Source organism: Panthera onca, chromosome B4, assembly GCF_046562875.1.
Source record: "Panthera onca isolate mPanOnc1 chromosome B4, mPanOnc1 haplotype 2, whole genome shotgun sequence".
NCBI classification, from domain to species: Eukaryota; Metazoa; Chordata; class Mammalia; order Carnivora; family Felidae; genus Panthera; species Panthera onca.
The window spans coordinates 126,991,857-127,006,413 of record NC_138345.1 but is presented as its reverse complement, the minus strand read 5'-3'; the positions used below and the strand labels follow the sequence as shown (position 1 = coordinate 127,006,413).

Below are 14,557 nucleotides of genomic sequence, written 5' to 3'. Positions count from 1 at the left end.
CAGGTCTTTCCAACCTCAAGTGTTGGGAGCTCTTTCCCTGCCTGTGAGAGCATAGTCAGTACAGCCACTTTGGCGACCAAATTTGGCAATATTTGGCAAAAACGAGAGGAGCATTGCCCGGCCCCAGCAATTCCAGTCCTGTTACCCCTGCCCCAGAGAGACTCCCCTGCAGGTGCAGAGGGGATCGAGTTCAAGAATGTTTGTACTAGTCGAGGGGCACATAGGTGATTCAGTCGGTTAAGCTTCTGACTCTTGGTTTCGGCTCAGGTCATAATCTCACAGTTCGTGGGTTCAAGCCCCGCATCGGGCTTTGTGCTGACAGCACGGAGCCTGCTTGGGATTCTCTCTCTCTCTCCCTCTCTCTCTGCTTTCTCTCTCTCTCTCTCTCAAAAATAAATAAACAATAAAAAACAAATGTTTATACTATTATTATTTATCATTGGAAAAATAGAAATCGCCTAAACGTTCATCAGCAGGAAGTGAACAAATGGTAATGTGTTCATAAAATAGCAATAAAAATCCACACTAGATAGATGGGCACACGTGAATCTCACAAACATAATGTGCGAAAAGGGTTGTCAAGAATAGATTCTTTTGATGCCACTTACATATAAGGTTTAAAATTGTGGAGTGTGTGTTGTTTGAGAATCATATGTAGTAATTAAAATATGAGTAAATGCAAGGCAGTGATAAACATAGAATTTGTATAATGATTATAACCTCTGGGCGGGAGGGAGGGAGTGTGATAAGAAGGCATATCAGGGGCTTCATCTGTGTGGGCAGTGGTTTATTTCCTAAGTGAGGGGGTGTCCATGGTATTGCTCCCTAAGTCTTTTTTCATCTGTGAAATGTTTTATAGTAACTATTAAACTATCAAGTAATCACCACGGGGAAGATGGTTATCACAGAACAGTAAGTGGAAGGAACAGGAAGCGAAATTGGGTATTCACTATACTCACAATGTAGAGCAAATGAAAAAAAAATATGGATTTATAAAAAAGAAGATCAGCAGATAATACACGTCTGAGGGTGATTTTTATTATCTTCTGTGTAATAACAACATAACACTTTATTATATTTTCCAAACTTTTTATAGTGAGTACATATTGCTTTTGGACTCAAAATCAAATATTGCTCTTTAAAAAAAAAAAAACATGAATTTGTTCTTTCTAGGCACCAAGATATGATCAATGGTAGCCGAAATTAGGAGGGAAATTTTTTTATTCAACATCTACTGCAGGAAGTCCTGAGCCAGATCTTAGGGGAAACAGTTCACATCAGGCTTAGAGGTCTGACAGGCCCAAGTTCAGGTCCTAATTCCACCCTTTCCCAGCACCTACCTTGAGTCTCAGTGTTCTACCTGTGAAATGGTGATTTAAAAACATACCTCCCCTGCTTGCCTGATGGAGCCCCTGCATGGGTAAAATAAGACAAGGCCCATCGAATGGCTCTGGGACCCACAGCAGACCCTTCCATGGCACCTACAGCCTCACCTCCAGGTCAGACTAGACTCTGGGCACCAAGAGAGAAGAGCCAGGTTCCTCCTCTCAAGGCACCCAGAGGGTCAGGATGGACAGCACTGTCAGGAGACAAGCCAGGACAGAATGACCAGCACCAGAACAGACAGCACAGAGAGTAACATGATCACCCCTGGCTGGGTTGATCCAAGTAGGGGGAGTGATATTATTACTAAGTAACTAAAAGGGATGACCTTTGCCCTCAAATACCTCCAAACAGACTTCCCAACACCAGACAAACACATCTCAAGCAACATAGGAACAGAATGAAGGAGGAGATGCCTAGCCTGGGTTTGAACCTAGTGCCCTCACTTCCCAGTAGAGTGACCACAGGTATGGATAGGTGAGCACCTAATGTTTGGAGTGCCCTGTCTTCCTCTGTGTCACAAGGAGAAGCATGTATGCCTCTAATAGGTCTTGCTGAGAAGACTGGGCACCTTCCCTGGGTCAGGCAGTGTTCTTGGAACTGAGGATTCTATAGGGAGCCAACTAGACAAGTAATGCGGCTCTCTAAAGGAGATGATACAGGACAGTCACTCAGAACAGCGCCCAGCACTGTGCGGCCAGTAAATGTGTGTGCCCATGTGGGCATGACCACTATGATTAAGACACCCCCTAGGGTGGCCTGGATAGGGACTGGGGGAGGGAATGAGTGTCCAGATACTTGAAGGTTTTTTTCAAGGATAACGTAAGGCAGAACTGTGATGGAGTAATGAAGCTTTCATTCGCTGAGTACTTACAATGTCAAGATTTCCGTGTAATAGCTTGTTTGATTCTCACAGTAACCCTATGGGATGGATACTCATCATCCCCATTTTACAGATGAGGAAACTGAGCCACAGATCCTTGCAGAGCTTGTCTGTGGTTGCACAAGTGGTAAAGCCAGAATCTGAAAGCTTCCTACCGTCTCTCCAGAATGGTGGGTGCCCCAGGCAGGCTGGCTTTAAATACTCAGAGCTTCCTTTGGAAGCCCAGTTCGCTGGTATGTAGGGTGTTTGAGCGGCAGCAGAATGACCATCTGTCAGAGCATTCTTGTGGGGATTCCTGGTAATAGCGGATGACTGAATCTTTCTCCGGAACAGGTGGTGCCCAGAGTCTTGGTGGCAATGCTTTGGGATGCTAATGAGCGATTTCCTCTGGTCTCTTACAGCTCACAGCCCCACACTTCCCCGTGGTGGTCAAGCTGGGACACGCCCACGCCGGAATGGGAAAGGTACGAGAAGCAGCTCTTATGCTCACACTAATACTCACACAGCCTCCCCAGACTACTTGTTCCCCTCTTCCTCTGTCCCCCTCCAGCCCCACCTTAGCTCAGCCACCCAGAACAGTGTTAGAGGAGCCCAGGATGCAGGAGGCACCCCCTCCTCCCCACCCCACCTTCCTCTGAGCTTGGAGCCTCTCTCCAGCTCGGCCTGTACCTGCTGAACCCTACCTGGATTTGCCAGCTTAATTGTTTCCTGTGATGGTGCATTTGGGGAAATGGATGTGAAGCATATTATAGACGATGATGCCTTTGTTCCGTCATCATCTCCACGGCTGCTCTCTAAGCTCATGTCTTAGTCATCTCCCTGCCACTTACAGGGCTAGTACCTAGAAGGAGGCGAATATGTATGGCTCCGTGGAGGAAACCCCTGGAATCACTTAGCTTCTGCAACAGTAAATCATATATTGGACAGTCACAGCTGACATAGCATGACAAACTATATTGGTCAGATTCTTTCAGCTGTAAGTATAGAAACTCAAAATCAAGAGGCAAAGGATAATTCATTGGTTCAAGCCACCAGGAAGTCTGGGATAGTTCTTGATAGGTTCAGGCAGAGCTGGATCCAGGAGCCCAAAGGATACCATCAGAGCTCAGTCTCCTGTATTTCTTGACCCTTTTATCTCTGCCTAGTGTTTACTTCAGGTAGTGAAGGTGGCTGTGGGTGGCCTACCCTGGTCCCCAAGCTCACTGTCCCAGAGGAAAAAGGACCTTGTCTCTTTCCAGCGTCTCTGTATAAATCCCATGGAGGGACACTGGTCAGCTTTCCCTGGGTTCCTGAGCCTAACAAGTGCATGCGGAGATGTTTCCAGCCCCACTTGAACCCTCTTTCCTGAGGGTTCCCACAGGAAAGGGAGATGTTCTCCTAAATAAGAGGGGTGGGAATGTGGGGAAGTGTGGGGGCTACCACAGGCCACCTCTCAAGACTCTGGCTCAAATAAATACAAATCTTGATCTGGGTGGGCCCGGCCCAGCCATCAATAATCCTGCACCTGGTACCTTTATTCTTTTCCACCCTATTATGTCTTCTGTGCCATCTGTTCCCACCTAAAGTCCACCTCCTTCAGGCAGCAAAGAGTGCGAAGGGCCACATGGGTCAGGGCCTGACCCACGGCTCAGACATTGGTGTGAACTTGTACCAGTTGCCATCTGACCTCTCTTGGCCTTTCTCTGTCAAATGGCAATGATCCTAACAACCATCCTTAAAATGAGTCCTCCTTCTAAAATACTACATCTTCCAGGGCGCCTGGGTGGCTCAGTCGGTTAAGCAACTGACTTCGGTCATGATCTCACAGTTCGTGGGTTTGGGCCCCGCGTCGGGCTCTGTGCTGACAGCTCGGAGCCTGGAGCCTGCTTCGGATTCTGTGTCTCCCTCTCTCTCTGCCCCTCCCCTACTTGTGCTCTGTCTCTCTCTCTCTCTCTCAAAAATTAATAAAATGTAAAAAACAATTTTTTACATATTTTTAAATAAAATAAAATAAAATACTACATCTTCCTGAAAATACACACCATGAGCACAGGGATATTGCCTATGTGTCCACTACCATCTCCCAGGGCCCAACATGGCCCCTGGTGCCCAGTGGCCCCTCAGCTTTTTGGGCAAGTGGATAGATGAGTGACTCCCTCTTTAGACACCTGCCCTCCTCCCGATCCCTTCTGCACCCCTGCCACTGGCTAGAGCCCCTCCACTCCACTGAGACTGCCCTCACCATAGTGCTCAGTGACCCTCTGCTGCTGAGTCAGCGGGCACTGTTCTGTCCATATAGGAGCTGACCTCCCTGTATCACTTAAAGCTGCTGGCCACCCCTTCTGTCCCAAAACTCCTTCTCCAGTGGCCTCTGACCCATGCCCCTCTGTCTCCAACTACCCCTCACAGTCTCCTTCATGTCGTTTTCTTGCTGCACCATCTTTAATGTGTCTGTGCCCGCAGCACACGTGATCTGAGCGCTCGTCTGCTCTCTCAGCTTCTGCAGCCACCTGCATGCCAACAGCCCTCCGTCCCATTTCCCAGCCAGAGCCCAAGCTCTTATATCCAGTTCCCTCCACTCCATCCCCACCTTGTCTCCTATGGAAACCTCAGGCTCTAACTGTCCCGGCAGTGTGCTCCCTGTCCTGGTCTTTCCCTTCTTCCTCCTCCTCCTCCTCTTCCTCCTGGGGCCGTCTCTGCAGCAGGAATTGCCAGCCCCTCTGTTGTCTCAGAACAGAAATCTTGGAGTCATCTCCCTCCTCCATTTCCAGACGGTTGTCAAGTCTTGTCATTTGCCATTGTTAAAGTTTCTCAAACCCGTCCCTTTCTTTCTGCCCACTGCCACCATCTTGGACAATTCTGGTAGAGTTAGAGACTTCCCAAGAATTACATTTTTTTCCGAGACTTCAAATAATCCCAGACAGGAAATACTTAAAGACACTGATTCAATGCTTGGGGGAAGGGGTGCTCTGAGAAACTCAGGCCCAAAGGGATTCCCAAAACATGGAAAGGAAGATGCATACATATCCAAGGATAAAAAGTGCCACCGGCTAGAATAAACCAGGGTTTGCAGAAGTGCTGACATTAAGGGAAAAGGGCTTTTCTCCTTCAGTTTGGAATGAGAAAACTATCGGGAAAGGCCTGGACATGCCGACTGAGCAGATGATGTCATATTCATGTCTGAGAGGGAGAAACACAAAATTGGTACCTTCTGTGGTAGTTTGACTTCTCTCAAGGGAGAAGATTGTCTTCCTGGAGACCAGCAAGGAGAACATTCCTAAGAGGAAACTGGTAAAGAGGTTACCAATGGACTCAGTGTTGTTGGAAATCCACCTAGGTCCCCACTGACCCATCTTCAATTATATTTTTCTCCTTTGATCATATATATTGATTAGCACCTCCTCAGTGCTGAGAGTCAGAAGATGGACAGGACCTAGTTTCTGCTGTCAAGGAACTGGGAAGACAGGCACCTCAATAGGTAAAATGTGTGTTGCGAGTCTGATAGAAGGGTGTGCAGTGAGTATGGAGATTGAAGAAGAGAGCTTAATTCCACCTAGAGGATGGAAAGGTGGAAAGAAGTCCCCTACCTGGGGAACTGTACGTGGTTTGCTGTGCACGGAGGTAAAGGGAGTTCTAACAAACAAGACAAGAGATGGACTGGTACTCTCTTACAAAGAATAGAGGCTGTCACAAGGCACAGAAATCAACAGGTAGTGAAATGCTATGCAGTCTGGGGAGCGCTCAGGTAGGAGGTAATCATGGGGAGCACCCTGAGTTCTTTAGAAATCAGGCCAGACCAGTGGTTCTTATGGGGGAGGGGAATCCTGGCTCCCAAGGGGCACTTTTGGTTGTCACAACTGGGAGCGGGGGTGGGGGTGGGGGGGTGGTACTACTGTCATCTGGCATCTACTGAGTAGAGACCAAGGATGCTGCTGAACATCCCACAACGCCTAAGACAAGCCCACAACAAAGAATTACACAACCCAAAATGTCAATAGTGTCAAGGTTGAGAAACCCTGGACAAAACTAATTTCATTTCCTTTGTTGAAAGCTTTACCAGTCCAGAAACCAGAGGAAGCAGTGGTTATCACAGAGTTCAACATGCTTCAAAGTCTGTTCCAAAGAATTATAATTATTCAGATGTTAAAGCCTATTTTGGTCAAATAGGCTTGGAAAATGCTGTGTTAAAGTAGATTTTTAGTGTGGAACTTAAGAGTCATAAATTTGCTTATATACATTGTTGTGGTAAAAGAACATGAAAGGCGTGCTGAATTTCCCAGACGTACTTGACCCCAGAAAACCTTTGACCGTTTTTTGTATTGTGTCCTTTTGTTAATTTGTAAGAACTCTTTACTTACTCAGTACCTTAATCTTTCTCATACTTTGCAATTATTCTTCTCCATTTGACAGTTCCATGCCCGTTTTATTATTCAGTTTTTCAGCATTTTTTTAAGTTATTTTTTAACGTAGCCAAACGTTTCCATGTTTGGGAGGCCACGTGTTATAGTGGCTAAGGGTATCGATGTGAATCTAGGTTACACACCTTGTTATGAGACCTTAGGTAGGTTACTTAGCCTCCCCCACCTTAGTTTCTTCATATGTATAATGAAGATAATAACAGTAGCAACCTTATAAACTGGTTGTGAGGATTAGGAGACGTTATGCATGTCAAGCACACAGCTCAGTGCCTTGGAACACAGTGGGACTCAATAAATTGTAGCTGTCATGAGTATTAAGAATGTTTAGGGGTGTCTGGCTGGTTCAGTCAGTAAAGCATATAACTCTTCATCTCGGGATCATGAGTTCGAGCCCCATGATAGAGATTACTTAAACATTAAAAATTAAAAAAAAAAAAAAAAGAATGTTCAGACCTGCTCTGGGGACCCAAAATCCAAATGAAGTCAATAAAGGAGATAAGAGTAACCAGCATCATCTGTCAGGGACTCTATTTCATTTGGCTGTAATTTCGGTATGAGTCAGATCAGTAAGGAGTTGCCGAGTTGCCAAAGCCTCTAATCCATAAATGGACAATAAATAGATGAAAACAGGCTCACCCTCATTAGTCATTAGGGAAATGCAAACTAAAACCGCAGTAAGATGCCATTGAATGACCACCAGAATAGCTAAAGTTAAAAAGATTAATAATGCTAAGTGTTGGCAAGGACATTGGAGAATTGGAGCATACACACACAGCTACTGAAAGGGTGAATCTGTACAACTGCTTTGGAGTACGGGTTGATATCACTCACTGAGAAGTTACATAAAAGTTCTTCTTTTAAGGATAGCCAGCTTAAATGCATGCATGTATACACCAGTGTTTACAACAGCTTGTTCATAATTGCCAAAACCCGGGCACAGCCCATCATCCATTCATAATAGATTAGATAAATAAATTAAAGTATATTCAAGACAAATAGAAAGCTACCAGCAATGAGAATGAATGAACTACAACTATATATAACAGCACGCATACATCTCACATGCTTATTTCACTGAGTGAAATAAGTCAGATACAAAAGAATGCCTATTTACATCCTTCCATTTATATAAAATTCAAAAACCAGGGAAACCAAACTGTAGTGTTAAAAGGGGCACATATTTAGATTTTAAATTTTTTAAGAAAATTATTACCATAAAAGAGTAGAAGTTACCTTTGTGGAGGACGAATGAGTGGTATTGGGGATGAGGCAAGAGTGGGCAAAGTTCAGGGCCTTGACTTGAGTGATGGTTATGTGGATGTGTGCTTTGTGATAGCTCGTTGAACTGTTGCTTTTGTACTATGCAGTTCTGTATATATAAATATATATATATATTTATATACATATATTATAAATATATATTTATATTTAATTATAAATATATATTATATATTATATAATTATATAAATAATATATATTATATATATTATAATATATTATAAATGTATATTTATATAATATAAATATAAAATATATAAATATATTTATATACATATATTATATGTATATAAATATATATACAGTTCTATATATATAAATAGTGGTGTATTTCTTTTTTTTAAATTTTTTTTTAACGTTTATTTATTTTTGAGACAGAGAGAGACAGAGCATGAACAGGGGAGGGGCAGAGAGAGAGGGAGACACAGAATCTGAAACAGGCTCCAGGCTCTGAGCTGTCAGCACAGAGCCCGATGCGGGGCTCGAACTCACGGACCGCGAGATCGTGACCTGAGCCGAAGTCAGCTGCTTAACCGACTGAGCTACCCAGGCGCCCCTGTGGTGTATTTCAAAGTAAAGTAAGGTTTAAAAATTGTAATCCACTCTTAGGACCTATTAATGGAGACCTGATACCCAGAACAAAGGGAGAGTCCTGCACTGCCCTGGTCAGTCCATGGCCAGAAGATTGTATTGGGTTCTGGGCTGTACCTCCATTCTGGATGTTTGAGAGAGCCGCTGAGGAATGAGTGTGTCCTGGGGGGAAATGAACTCAGCGGTGAAGGCAAGGGGCATCTAGCCTGTCACCAGCATCTTCAGAAATGTGGAGAATTGTCATGGGAAGATGGATGGGACCAATTCGAAACCGGGATCAAAGTTAGGAGGAAACAAACAAATGTCAATTGTGTCAATGACGCAGCTTTGTGAACATTAATGAAATGGACGGTCCTTTAGGTAAGAGATTCCCATCAATGCAGAGTCGGAGCAAGGATGAATACTTACTGGGAGGTTCCAAGAGAATTTAAACATCATGTGAGATGTTTGAAACCCCTGAAATTGAGTCAGATCTGTGTATATGTTTGTGTGCAGATATGGTACGAACTTTCTGGGTGGGAAGGGGTCCATAGTTTCTTTCAGCTTCTCACCCTTCCAAAGGTTAAAGCACCTTGAGATGATTCCTACATACCTTCCAATGATGAGAATCGGTGGTTACTGTCAGAGGATTAGAAGTCAACTTCAAGGCCAACTGCCAGTATAATGTGGGGGTAAAGTTTATAGAATCTGGAATCAGGGTTTTGGGTTTGGGTCGAGATTTACTGTTTCCTAACTGTGTGTCCTTGGGGATGTGTTCAATATCTCTGTACCTCAATTTTCCCATCTCCAGTATGGGGACAATATCGCCCTCCTGGAGTTATAATGAGGATAAAATAAACCAATCAAGCCTTGGAAGGGTGCCTGATAAACACTCAGTGGATAGGAACTTTTAAAACCCACTACAAATATAAACTGTTATTCTGATTACTTAACTGCTTATCTCGGCAACATCCCCTGGAGAGGCCAAACTGACACGCTAACTCCACCCTGGGACTTGCCTTACCCTCATTTCATAAAGTCACAGACTCCCATGGCTTGAGTCCTGACACCTCATCCAGAAGATACGAATGTGGGGCCCCAAAGAGGAGAAGCATCTTGCCCAAGGCCACACAGTGAGAGAGCATCCCCAAGAACAGAACAGGAAGGGGAAAGAAAGACCTTTGAGATTCTTTGAGCCTGTTCCTTATCTTTAGAGATAAGAACAGTAATAACAACAGTAACCTAATAACCATAATAATGATAAAAGCTAATGCTTTATAGAGTTTACTCTGTGCAGGCACTGTTCTAAGTGCTTCTTATATATTCACTTATTGACTGTAGTCTTTAAAACTACCCTATGAGGTAGGTACAGTTGGTATCCCCACTTTACAGATGAGGAAACTGAGGCATGGGAAGTAAGTGGTGGAGTTGGGGTACAACCCCAGTCTGGTTCTAGCACCTGAGTTCACAGAGGTGAAGGACATTGACAAGGTCATAGGCTAATAAGCCCAGATATTCTAACACTTGCCCCAGTGTATACAGAGTTTGCTGTCCTTCTAATTCTGGAGTGGGGAGTGACAGGGTTGAGGTGTCCCTGCATCTATCTGGTCTGGAGGATCGAGGTGGCAGCTCCTAAACTTGAGGCTCCCAGCAGTCAGGCGGCTTGCACACCCCTCTTGGATACGGCTGCTACTGTCTGCAGCTCTGAACAACCAGGACTCTGGTATCATCTCTTGGGCTGACTCACTCAGTAAGCTTCCCCCAGTACCATCCACTTTTCAAGTAGGAGTAGTGGGCCAATAACACTGTCTGGAGAAGGAGGCTAGAAAATGAGCAAATGGACAAATGGAACCCAGGGGAACAGTTAAGAAACCAGAAGGTTCCCCAGCACCTGGGAGACTGCCAGAGAGCTCAGGAGAAGCCAAAGTGGGTGTGAGCAGGGGAAGGGAGCCAGCCAGCAAGGTGTTCCAGGGAAGGAGTGTTCAAGGTCCCTGCCCGACTATGAAGGGGGACAGGGGGGGACCCTCACCCACTCCACTGCCCTCCCTGTCAACTCCCACCTCCCCCATATCCTCTCTTACCTACCCTGCCACTCCCTTGAGACAGCCACTGGCTTCATTTATTCTCTGCTTCTCTTGAGCAAAATGGGCCCTTAGCAGAGGGTCTGTCAGTCCTTTTACACCTGAATAAAAATCTCAAGCACTGAGCTCCTTCTCACAGCCTCTGGCATGAGGTTGTCCTCTCGACAAGCACAATATATACCGCCATTCTCATTATTCATGCATTCCATGTGTACAAATTCACCCACTCACTGAAATTTATTTGTAATCCCAAAATCAGTTATCATGGCACTTTCATGGTCATTCACAGACATGTGCAGAGCAGCAAATAATGAGCTCAAACAAGGCAACACTCTGCCTTATTTCAGTTCTGGTACTGTATACAAATGTCCTCTTCTCCATCTATTTGGAGCCACACTTACACATTCTTACACTTTTTCGTAGTGATTTCATTGTTTAAAATACACCCCCCCCCACACACACACACACACACACAAGTGTAGGGCTGAAGTGCTGTCTAGTGCAAGAAGTCCTAAGTTCAAGAAAGCTGTGATGTTTCTTATTGGGGGAAAAGAAAAAGTACGTGTTAGGTAAGTTTTGTTCAGGCATGAGTTATAATGCTGTTGGCTACTAGCTCAGTGTTAATAAATCAACAATATATGTTAAATAAGATGGTTTTAAACAGAAACACACATAAAACAAGGCTATGTATTGATCAGTTGATGAAAAGGCTTGTGACCAGAGGCTTTCAGGAACCCTGTATGTCCCCTAGGAGCGAAGGTTCAGTATTCACTAAATCAGTATTTGCTGCAATGTTGTAGAACATAACTACCACAAATAATGAGGTTCAACTCTGCGTGCCCGTGTGTGTGTGTGTGCATGTAGTATTTGTACATACATGTGTGTATCACACACACATACATATATATTCTGTAGAGTCCTAAAGTCTCTTTCTTCTTTTGGATGCCAAAATGCCAAGATTCTGAGCACAAACAGAAGCAAACTAAAACATCCATTTTATGACTCTGTCTACCCTGACGTTTGTCATGTTGAAGGCAAAGTCACCAGGGTTATCAACTCATTTTTCTCATGAGGGCTTAAGGCTTAGATCTCTACTGGTGGCATTTCCCCTGCCAAGTCCCACATCCCTGAATTGCTCTTGGTTGGCCTGGGTCCTCCAGTCAGCCCACATTTCTGAGGCCAGCAGCATCCACCTGGGCAAGTCGTTGAAACACATGAGTGCTGTGTGTCAAATATGTGAAATAGTCCTGATTTTCCTCACCCCATCACTTGGAAGAGCTAGTGAGTAAAAGCATTAAAAAGTAAGAAGCCTCATGTAAACATGAGATGGGAAGGTATGCAAGGGAGAGTATGGGCTTTGAACTTGAACTCCCTTGGGTTCTCATCTTGACTCTGCCATTTGCCAGCATTGTGACCTTGATCAGATTATGCGATTTCTCTGGGATCACTCGCAACTGACTAGGCGTGAGGATGGACAAGGACGAGAGAGGGGGTATTAACAATTCCAAGTGCCCCTGAGCCAAGTTATGTGCCTTTAACATCTCCTCTGGTCCCCAGAGGCACCCTGAGAAGTATTTCTGATCCCAGCTTTGCAGAGTTTCCAAGAGTTGTTTTGCCCAAGGTCACTGTTAAGTGGTGAAAGCAGGATTCGAATCAAGGTCAGCAGGCCCTTCAGCCCTTTCCTCCAGGCTGCCTGGGACAGTTGGGAACACGCTGGTGGAATCATCTCTTCCCTTTGATAAGGCGACCCGCCAACTTAATTGGAGAGTTGATTTATAAAGAATTTCACAGGGCTCCACCCAAAAAACATGTCAGTACCTTGGAGACCAGCACTGACCTTTTCATATGAACTGCTCTTGTCTGGTGGACTGATCTCACCCCAGGCCCAAAGCCAAGACCAAGGACACTGATGCAAGACAATGAGAAGGAGAAAAAGAAAACTATTACTATTACCAGGACTGTGTTTTAAAGACAGCGTGCACCCCTACCACCTACAAGACCCATTTTGTCAAGAGGGACAAAGGCCCAGGAACAGATTCATCTGGTAAGAATCAATTATCTGCTCTCGTATGCACTCACCACACAACTCCTCCATGAAAAAGCAGAATATTTTTGGACTGGCAAACATTGAGAAGCAGTAAGATTTCTTTTTTTTCTCTTCTCTGTTTTCCTGGTCCATTGACCATTGTCCATTGACCCATCTTGATATTGTATGTAACAAAGATCAGAGAAGTCATCACCTGAGGAGCCCCTCAGAAAGAGGAGGCCTGTTGAGGTGGGGAATGCTCTGTATAATTTACCACAGTCTGATTACTTGCTCCTTACTTTTCCCCCAGCATCAGACGGTCACATACAATTTATAAAATACATCCACAATGGAGGCCTGTTCAGGCTCCAGCAGTCCTTTGAGGTGGATAATGCTACCATGATACCCATTTTTCAGATGAGACAAGCAGAGATCAAGGAGGCAAAATTGTTTGCACAAGGTTGCACCCAGCATGCTGCGAAGGCTGCATATTCTTTCCACTGTTCCTGGCACCCAGGCCAAGAGGACACTGCCTCCAGACAGTTCCACTGGGAGAACAGCCTACGCATCCACTGAGGCCTCCCTCAGCCAAAATGTGCAGGTGCAACCTATTCTTACTATCACAGGCAAGACAAGCAATGTCTTGAGGCAAGCGGAGGCTGCCTGCCTCCCTGAAGCTGTGGCACAGGGCAGTCTCCCACCCAGCTTCCTGGAGGTGAAACCAGCCACACCTCTGCCTTCTTGGAAGTAGGTCCGTTTAGGGGAGCTGGCATTGCTGCTGACAGGTGGCAACAGCAGGGCTGTTTGTAAGGGAAAGCAAGCGAAGGGTGTAAACAGTGAGCTTAGTACATTTTGGAGTGTGCACCTTGTGTGTGTGTGCGTGCGTGTGTGTGTGTGTGTGTGTGTGTTTGGGGCAGAATGAGCAGGCATCTTAAACACAATTTTCAGCAGTCTCTGACAGCTTGGCAGACCGTATTCTCTTACCTCAACTCCTGGCCTCCAGTTCCAAGAAACCTTCACACCAACACCCCATATTCCAGGATCAAGGCCAGAAGATGCTACTAAGGAGGCAGTGTGGTGGGACTGTGAATGCTCTTCATGCCTTTTCATGTCGTGATACTTGTAGGAAATGGTTGTCGTTAGAGGAATCAGTGGAGTCAAGAGCAGAGGCTGCTGGCAACTGAGGAAAAGGGCCGAGGGGTTCCTGCCACCCTAAGGGACAAGGGAGCAGAAGCGAGAGCACCTGTCCAGATGCTCTGGCTGATGGACCAAGTGAGTGTAGCCCTGAAGTCAGGCGTGAGCTCCTCAACAGCCCAGCTACTCACAGTGGACTCTCTGGAAGGACTGGCAGCTTCAGCATCACTTGGGAGCCCCTTAAAAACAGAACACAGGCCTGTCCTCAGACCTGCTGAATCAGATGCAGCATTTTAACAAGATGCTCAGTGGTCAGTGCAGCTCTGTATACCCAGAGGATGCAAACTCAGATGCCCACTGGCAGTCACCAGAATGAGTCAAGAGCCCAGCTGGGGACTGTAATGACCCAGAAAGGCCAGGCCAACCTGCATGAGCAACCACAATTCAGCCCCAGCAGGAAAGCCCTGAGATACCATGCAGCCAGGGCAACCTGATCATCTGATTCTAATTCTCTGGGTCTCTGATATGAATTCCCTTGATTTTAAAATATTGGCAAGTAATTTTCAAATATTTGAGACACCATGTAGGCCAAATAAAACTTATCAGTTGGCCACTGAACACCGTGGGGCACCAGTTGGGTGCCTCCAACTTCCGATGGTGAGTGGGCTCTTGCCCTCTCTTCACTGGGGGCCATGGAGCCTAATAGTTAAGGCCACAGGTTATGCAGTGGACCCAGAAGTTCATCCCAGTTCAGCCTAGGTATATAACTTTGGTTGAACACTTCACTTGGAGTCTTTGATTTCT

General features: G+C 45.4%; 1 protein-coding gene across 2 annotated transcripts in view; it reads left to right on the top strand.

Moving 5' to 3' along the window:
• Window positions 1–14,557, top strand: part of SYN3 (synapsin III) — a 465,237-nt gene that overhangs the window by 391,592 nt on the left and 59,088 nt on the right. For both annotated transcript variants that reach the window (XM_078449497.2, XM_060656504.3), the window contains exon 7: window positions 2,668–2,730. In XM_078449497.2, coding sequence (XP_078305623.1) covers window positions 2,668–2,730 — 63 coding nt within the window. The remainder of the gene's footprint in view (window positions 1–2,667; window positions 2,731–14,557) is intronic.